Here is an 8,442-nt window from a genome sequence, read left to right as displayed (position 1 = left end):
AGGGAAAGAGAGCGGGATACAAAGTCACTGGCATACCTCACGGCTCCGCTGACTGAACACACGCTGACTGAGTCACGAGATCAGGAGAGCCGCTTCGTGAGCGAGAGGGCCAGAGAGGCAACCGGCCCTATTTATCCCCCAAATGTCCCAGAATTCCTGCTAGCTCCGCCCCCAGGTCCTCGCAGCTCTCTCCCGGGTGCTGCTGGGAGTTGTAGTTTCCAAATCACTGGAGTAGGTGTAGGGTCCCGAAAGCGGGAGAAGGGGGTGGGGTCCACAAGACTGCAGAGTTGCTTCAGGACAGCCTTCCCCTTAACAAGAGGATGCACCAGCACACGGCTGAGGGGAGCAGGGGCGGGCCAGGAGAGCTCTGCCGTGCCTGGGGGTCACGCCCGGCCGGGATGGAACTCGCGCTGCCGTGGCCGTGACTGTGGCCGGCTTCCCAGCGCTGTGCTTGAACCTGCTGCGCCACCAGGGAGGCCCTGTGTTTTTCCTCATGAGAACCCCTCTGAGGTGCAGGGTGCTGACGCAGGGCTCGGGGCTTGCGCCCACAAACACCTCCCGCTCTTGGCCCCGTCGCCTGTGTGCGACGGGTCACGCGCCGCGGCACATGCACGTGCGTGTCCGGACTGTATCGTAGGGGTTTGCTCCCAGCACCCCTGCTCGCCCAGCCTGACCCCCGCCCGGGCCAGGAGGCACTGCGGGGGGTGCCCCGCCCAGCCGCCTGCTGTGTGAGCCCCCAGAGTTTGCTTCGACCTCGCTGGCCTATTCCCCGAGCCCCCTTTGCTGATCGGTGGACCTGATCCCTTCCACGTCTCGTGGTGTGGACCCTGCTCCAGAGGCTTTTGCAAATGACAGTGGCTGTATATTTTACTGTTTTTTCTATTTTCAAAGGACGGGTTTGTTAGGAAAAACAAGACAAACACAGGGCCGTGCGGGGAGCCCGTGGAGAAGGGGCCCTGGGCTGGGGAGCCGCGTACCCCCGGGCGTGGCCGTGGGTCCGGGGGGTCGCGAGCGCCCCAGCGTGGGGACCCGGCGGCTCATTCGCGGCCCCCGCCGGCACCCGCGTGCCTCGTCAGGCCGGCCCTGGCGCCCCCATGCTGCTGTGCGTGGGGCTGCCGTCTCGCCGCGGCAGGGTGGGCTTCTCTCCCGTGGTCCTGGCAGGGGAACGCGGCGGTTCTGGCCTCTGGCATGGGCAGGGCCGCCCCCAGGGCAGCCTGGCCGCAGAACGGGCCTGGCTCACCACCTGGGCCAGGGGAGCCTGGCGCCCCGGTGAGGCCCCGGGGCCGGCTGGGCGCCGGCCGAGGTGGGTCAGGCGGGCCCGTGTGGCTGTGGCAGCGGTGGGGAGGCCCCAGGCAGAGGGGCTCCGGGAGGTCCAGTTGAGGGCAGTGGGGCTCCGGGAGGTCCAGTTGAGGGCAGTGGGGCCTTGCTCCCGGGGCGTGGTCTGGAAGGTGTGATAGGGAGGCGGGGTGCAGGTCAGTGCGGTGGGGGCCAAGGGTTCAGGCCTGCCTCAGTGTGGGGGTACAGGCAGAGTCTGGGGGCACCAAGGGCCACACAGTGTGCCCAGCCTGGGAGAGTGGCAGAGTCGGCCTGGACTCAGTCCTGCTGCGGTCCTGCAGAGGCTCACGGCGTGGCCCTGGTTGGAAAGTTCTGGAATTGCCGTCGGGGTGCCGGGCTTGAGGGGCCGAGCACAGGGGCTGCCCAGGGAGACTGGGACGGTGCGGGGCCGGCCCCGGGGGGCCACGGCAGGTCTGGCCAGAGGAGCAGGAAGCTCCCATCACTTTGGACAAGCCAGCAGGAATCTGTGCCGGTGGGGGTACCCCACTCTGTCCCCCCTCCAGCCTCCCCCCCCTCCAGTTTGGGGCTCTGAGGGCAGGGGAGGGGAGACAGCAGGGGCAGGACTGGACGCCCAGGCCAGAGGGAGTGAAGGAAGCCTCCCGGCCCTGGGAGGGTCCCGCTGGGCCTCCATTTGGGGGGCAGGTGTTCCCCTCCCCCTCCACAGCCCGCCCGCTCCATTCCCCCACGGCCTCTGCCCCACGGACCTCTCCTTTCTCCAGACAGCCAGTGGCCAGGCCGCAGGTCCGGGACAAGCCCCTCGGCAGCCACCGTGGGCCAACCCGTGGGGACCCCACATCGGGCATCCAGGGCCTGGAGCTGGACGCGTCCCTCTGAGCGACTGCCGACCCCTGGGCGTCACCTACAGGAACGGGGCCGGGCACTGGGCCTCCACGGAGGAGGGCGGGGGACTGAGGCTGGCCCAGCGCTGGCCGCGCTGACCGTCCAGCAGCAGCTTGGCAGTTCCCCCGTCAGCAGTCGCCAGCGGAGCAAGGTGAGGGCCCCCGATAACCTCTCGCAACCCCGACTTCCTCGTCTGTGGAAGGGAGATGACCCCACCGGTCAGACCAGGGGCCAGTGTGCGAGGGCCCGGCCCTCCAGCTCCTCAGACGTGACCGGCTCCTCCTGGGGAGGGTGAGCGGGGGCGCCCTCGGGACTGTGGGTCCAGCCTCCTTAAGGACTGCCCAGCGGAGAGCAGGAGGCTCCGGCCTGGAAAGTGCAGCCCGGGGAAGGACCCCAGGCCCTGCAGGGAGGCGTGGCGGGACGGCACCCCCTCGCCGCCGGCCCCTCCCGCCCGGCCCGGGCAGGGACAAGGGAAGATGGCAGCGCACCCCCGCCGGGCACAGAAAATACTCCCCGCCAGACATTAAAATGAAGTAAATAAAAGAGATAAAAATGGAAATATCAAGGCAGCAACTTCTTCTCTTCTGATTACAGAGCGGCCGCGGGTGGGGGTGTGGCGGAGTGCGGCGGCGCAGCTGCAGGGCTGATAAGGGGCCGCCTGGGTCCCCGAGATAAGCGCTGCGGCCTCAGGCCATCAGTATGCACAGCGCCAGCCGCCTGCTCCAGATAGAGTAAATATAGACGCTGCGGCTCCCCAGACCTTACTGAGCCGCCTGCAGGCGTTTAAATGCCGTGCGACACTCGGCCTCAGTCGCCTCTTCTCCGGCCGCCTCCCCCGTCCGGTGTCCGGCCTCAGCGTCCACGGGGCGGGGACGGGGGCGGAGGAGGGCCCCTGGGGCCCTGGAGTCCAGGGACGCGCTGGCCGGACGGAGCACGGAGCGGGGGCAGAGGGCGGCAGGGCGGCTCGGCCTGTGTCCCTGGCCTGCGGAGGCGGCCTCCGGCCGAGCTGCGGCCCAGGACTGACTCGGTTGCTCAGACGCCGGCACGGTGCCTCTGCCAAGGCAGGCGAGTGGGCACGGGGTGGCCGGAGCGGGCGCCGTGCGGGCATTCTGCACAGCCGCCCGGTGGCCCTGCCCGGCCGCCTCCACCAGGGTCCACTCGGCTCCCTCCCTCGCCCCATGAGCCGTTGCTCCTTCCCAGAGAGGCCTCTACCCCCTTTCTCCCCAGTGAGTGAGCTCGGCTACAGCCCCAAATGCCAGGACCAGGAGCGGGGTGGCGGCCCGCGTGGCAGGCATCGCCCAGCTTACCTGCCGGGGTGGGTGGAGGCGATGAGCCGGAGCTGGCTGGATCAAACCACCAGTGGGAAGAGGCAGGTGGCCGGGGAAAGCCAGCAGGTGAGGCTCTGCTGTGGGTGAGGGACAGAGGGCCGGTGTCTGGGCCGGGGAGGGCGGGAGGTGGCAGCAGCAGGCGGGGCGGGCGGGCAGAACTGCGCGGGCCGTGGGAGAATCTGGGGAGCTTTTCACGAGAGAAGCAGGACAGCACAGCCCCGGCGGCCTGGCCAGGACACCTGCGCTCAGCCGTCTGCTCGGGCTCCCCTGGAGGCTCGTCCGAGCGGGCTCAGCAGCCAGGCGGGGACACGTGGCTGGGGGGTGCTGTCATGGGGAGAAGCCAGGGCCAGTGGGCACTGCCAGGCCTCCATGCCGCAAAGGCGGGCTGGACTCCAGCCCTGTGACAGCGTGCGGCTGAGTGGACGAGGTGGTCCTCCTGGCTGGCAGTGGGGGGAGGCCTAAGTCCCCAGGGCTGGGCCCCCGCAGCAGGAGCCTCTGCCCCTCTGCAGGGTGAAGATCGTGTTCCCCCTGGTGTTCGCACCCCGGATGCTTCATGAAGCCTGTGACCTGTTTCCGCGGGGGAGCAAGGGGGAAGGACCCTCTTTCCCAAAATGAAGCACCGAGTCCCCGGACATGCAGACGGAGCTTCCCCACAGAAGTACCAGCTGGCTGGCATGCAGGGCTGGCCACGGCGCTCTTCTTCCAGGCAGGGTTCTTCTGTCGCTGTGGTCCGCGAGTTGACCACGTGAGATAAAGGCAAGCGCCAGGTGAAGCGTGGTCGTGTGGGCAGGGCCAGCAGGCCGAGGGCACCACCCCACCCCATGCCGCAAGGGGCCATGAAGGCATGCAGCTTGCAGCAGCCACTGAGGTGCATGCAGGCTGCGGCTCCCTGGGGGACCTGGAGCCCCCCACCCCTGGAGAGCCTCATCTCTGCAGTGCCAGGCACCTGCCCACAGATGCACAGGACTGTTTCTGGAGGTGCGAGGGCCCGAGCAGCCGCCACGTCCCCAGCACCGCTTTCTCCCGGGTGCACAAGGTGGCCAGTCTCCCAGTCTCACCTGCAGACTCACCTGCCCTCAGCACAGCCGCCCCACGCAGCATGGCCGGCGCTCCTGGCGCCCGTGCCCACGGCTGTCAGCTCCGCCAGCCCCTGCCGGCAGGCTGGCCTGCTTCTGCCTCCAGCTCCACGTGTGAGCAATGCCGCGTCGCCGAGACCGGAGCTGGCTGCCAGCAGGGAGGCTCTGTGCAATGGCAGCGGCCATGGGTAAGTATTAATGAAAACAACCATCGAGGGAGGACTGGCCGGCTGGGCTCGTCTGGAGGCTCACAGAGCACTGGGGCCTCAACAACACACCTGCCCCCCGCCACACACGGGGTGTGTAGGACTGAGGGTGGGTCTGATGGCCAGGGCCGGCCATGGTGGGTCCTGGCCACTGTGGATCTGTGTCCTCACGGCCTCAAGTGTGAGCCAGGGTGAAGGGCCGGTTATGCCCAGGACTGGCCAAACCCTGCCCACCCCAGGTGAGGGGAAAGCTTTGGCCCTGGCTGGCTCCCTTCCGGTTCTGAGGCAGCTTCCTCATCTGAGAAGCGGCTGTTACCAGGGCTGGACAGACGAACTCGGGAGGTGAGAGCTGCTGGCTTGCAGCATGTCATGGCTGTGCTGCTGTGGACACAGCTGCTGCCCAGGGGTGGACAAGAGCGCGAAGGAGCCTGGGGTGGGTGTCCAGGGGTGGGGCGGTTCTAAGGTGTCCGGTCAGAGGTCCTTCTAGGACCAGCCCTCTGTCCGCGGTGCTGAATAGAGCCGGCCCTCTGTCCGTGGTACTGAACTATCACCCGCGCGGGGGCACGAGCCCCCCAACCCCCCTCCCCAGCCGGGCCCCGACACCTCTACATCTGAGCCAGGTGACAGGCAAGAGGGTGTCGGGGAGGATGGGTGCACAGAGGGAAGAGGTGGCGAGCGAGCAGGAGAGACACAGAGATGGAGACCGGGAAGCCGGTGGTGATGCGTGGCCGGGAGAGAATTTTTTCCCAGCACCACTTTCCAACAAAACTGGTGTTTTCTAAGAGTATATTTTCATGGGGTGACTCCCCCGCCCGCTCTTCTCCTGCGCTGGGGGGCCCCGACAGCTCGGCTCAGTCAGCGGGGCAGCCCCCACCTCCCGGGGTGCCTGTGTGTGCCCCCGGGGGTGACAGGCACGGTGAGATGTAGAATTGCTGGGCTCTCCCACAGATTTTTTTGCCGTAAAGAGTAGAAAATAGCACAGCGCCATGAAGCTATCCTCGGCCACAGCAGCACGAGCTTGATCCCTGCCAGGGAGTGACCCACAGGGTGCAGCGGAGGCCTGTTAAAGACGGCTATGGCGAGTTGCAGGCTGGCTTCCCCATGAAATTATTCATCACAGGCCTCCTGTCCCCCTGCTGCTCCCTCAGCAGTGGATTTCAGTCTATCCACCTGTTCTGCTCCCTGCTCTGTCTCCCCATGGTCCCAATCTCTGACCTTGTATGCATCAATAAATAAATCTTTAAAGAGAGAGAGAGAGAGAGAAGAAAATCCATCCAGTACTGGATTAAACCAAAGAGCTCACGATCTGAATCATCATGAAGGTGATCAAGGTAACTGATGAACCTGAAACTTGATATGAATTTGAATCTGTTCATAGCCACCCACCATGCATCCACCTCTTATCCATCTACCCACCTAGGCACCCACCCACCCAGCATTCACCCCCACCCCCACTGCCCAGCTATCACCACCCACCCACCCACTTATTCACCCTCATGTCCGCCCTCCCATCCAGCACCACCTACCTGCTCACCCACTGTCCATCACCCACAGGTCTTCGTTGTGTGCACACCCTGTGCCAGGGACTGCCCACCTTTGAGAAGCACAACAGTAAACAAGCCCAATTGCTCCCCTCAAACTTCTGATCAAAAGAGAGGCCCGAGGCAGGGGTGCAGCCCGGGAGCCACGTGACTGACCCTCGAGAGGAGGAAGGAGACGTCAGCCTGATCTGAGCACCCAGTCTACAACACATGGGTGCTCGGCCACGCCTTCCTGCTGGGTGTTTCCAGTCAAGGTGTAGGTGCAGATCCAGCCAGGTAAGCAGCATGGCTGCTACCTCACCCCTCACGCACAGGGTGAGGCTGCCGGTGAGTGGTGTCTGGAGACCTGGGCGGACCCTCGGGGTGGAGAGGGCTCCTCAGGGTCTCAGCAGGTGAGTCTCCCATAAGGGAGGCCAGAAGCATGCCCCAGGGCAAGGCCCGCCACAGGCAGGTGGCGGGGGCTGGACTGCAGGCTGGAGGAGCTGCGGGGCTGCAGCTACGGGTGCGGGGTGGCCACGTGACAGCGGCCTGTGACGTCAGCAGCCGGGCCACACGGGCCCCTGCCGGGTGTGATGAGAGGACGTGGGTCCTGGGGCGGTTGCCCCCACCTGCTGGCCGCTTCCAACAACAGCTGTTCATGGCTCCTTGTGACAGGGTTTGCCATGCTGCCTGGTTTTACGCCTTCAGCTGCTTGATGGGGCCGTGGGGCTGGCCAGGCTGAGAGCCTCACGCACAGGCATGTGCATGGGGCTCCTCAGCCACCCTGGCCACATAGCTCCCCAGCCCGGTGCCTTGAGGCCCTCCCAGAGGCTGCCGTGGGCCCAGGCTCCAGGTGCAGGCCGCCATGACCAAAAAGCTCATAGGCTCAAGCTGGTATGAGTGGGGAGGCCTCTGTGAGGTGTCTCTGTGCTTCCTCTGTGACCCCCCTGCATGGCTGACAGGCCCCAGTGATGAATAATTTCAGTATTCAGCCAGGGGCAGGAGCCCCATGGGGAAGCCAGCCTGCAACTCGCCATAGCTGTCTTTAACAGGCCTCCAGTTTTGGAATCCCAAGCTTTCATTGTATTGAACCCACAATTGTTCCCAGTCCTCTGCCACTGCATAGCCATGGCCCCAGGCAAGTGGAGAGTCCCTGGAGCTGGTGGAGGGCGGGCTGTGCGAATTCCAGTTCCTTTGGCCAGCACTGGGCAGGCCGCCCCGGGGAGGACACAGCTGGACATGTGCTGCGGTGAGGTGTTGCAGGAGCTGCACGTCACTCTGCTGCTTGGATTATTGCAAGTGTGGACAAAGGGGACAGGGCGGACCTGGCTGTAATTCCGAGTCTGCCCTCAGGCCCGCCCTTGCGCCCTTCCCAACATGCAGAAGCAGACTGGTGGGGACTCCTGGGCCTTCTTGCATTCTGCTATTGCTGAGGGCCCAGCAGCCAGGCATTTTCGCAGACATTGAACAGCTTCTGGTGACAAGGAGGCACAGGTTTGGGGGTCTGGGTCTGAGAGAGATCGCATCCCACCCGCCAGTGTGGAGGAGGTGACATCCTGGGGGTGCAGGCAGGGCGAGGTGGGCTCGGCTGTTACTCTGGACACCTACATGGCCTGTTTCCCTTCCTGGGAGAGACCAGGGAGCAAGGGCTGACCGGAGGGTCCACGAGAAGAGAACATCTGCATCATCTGCAACCCAGAACCTTCTAGACGGGGGCCACAGAGGGAGGGCAGGCTCCACGTAAGGTGCGCACTGGGGTGCGCTGGCAGGGGTGTCCACTGTGTGGCCTGGATGTCTCTTAGGTGTCAGTGGGGAGCCCCTTTTTGAGAGAAGGGCTCATGCGGGTTTGGGGAGCCCCCACTGGGGAGGAGGCTGCAGCAGTAAGGTGGGCAAGCCTGACCCATCTGGCATCGTCACTGGCCTTCCAGAAGCTTCAAGGTGCTGGGCCTCTGAGGATGGCAAGGAGGCCTACAGCCAGAGGACCCAGATGCAATTGGGGGGCTCTGGGACAGTTGGGGGAGCGGCCTCTGCCAGCGCCCTCCCTGACTCACTCTAACAGGCTTCAGGGCTGCTCCCACCTGTCCAGCCAGGAGAGCCAGCAGTGGCAGCCAGGTGGCTCGCCAGGTGTGGGGCTGCC

The 8,442-nt window shown here is 65.4% G+C and overlaps 1 protein-coding gene across 4 annotated transcripts; it reads right to left on the bottom strand.

Moving 5' to 3' along the window:
* Positions 1–2,047: 2,047 nt before the first annotated feature.
* On the bottom strand, positions 2,048–8,436 carry LOC105853449 (basic proline-rich protein-like). Of its 4 annotated transcripts, none has more exons than XM_012723086.1 (4): positions 6,312–8,436; positions 4,574–4,744; positions 3,483–3,580; positions 2,659–3,228 (listed from the first exon to the last, which is right to left on the bottom strand). In XM_012723086.1, the coding sequence occupies exons 1-4, from the start codon at positions 6,611–6,613 to the stop codon at positions 2,870–2,872; spliced, it is 930 nt and encodes a 309-aa protein (XP_012578540.1). In that variant the 5' UTR covers positions 6,614–8,436; the 3' UTR covers positions 2,659–2,869. The 4 variants fall into 4 exon arrangements, 3 of the variants coding, with proteins under 3 accessions (XP_012578540.1, XP_012578542.1, XP_012578541.1); XM_012723088.1 differs by lacking the exon at positions 6,312–8,436 and adding an exon at positions 4,166–4,226 and having other exon boundaries at positions 4,574–6,194; XR_001145301.1 differs by lacking the exons at positions 2,659–3,228; positions 6,312–8,436 and adding an exon at positions 2,048–2,368 and having other exon boundaries at positions 3,483–4,226; positions 4,574–6,194.
* Positions 8,437–8,442: the final 6 nt, after the last annotated feature.

The sequence above is a fragment of the Condylura cristata genome, unplaced genomic scaffold, assembly GCF_000260355.1.
Source record: "Condylura cristata isolate star-nosed mole 26May11 unplaced genomic scaffold, ConCri1.0 scaffold00009, whole genome shotgun sequence".
NCBI classification, from domain to species: domain Eukaryota; kingdom Metazoa; phylum Chordata; class Mammalia; order Eulipotyphla; family Talpidae; genus Condylura; species Condylura cristata.
Note: the sequence above shows the minus strand (reverse complement) of the source record. Positions and strands in the feature narration are given on the sequence as shown.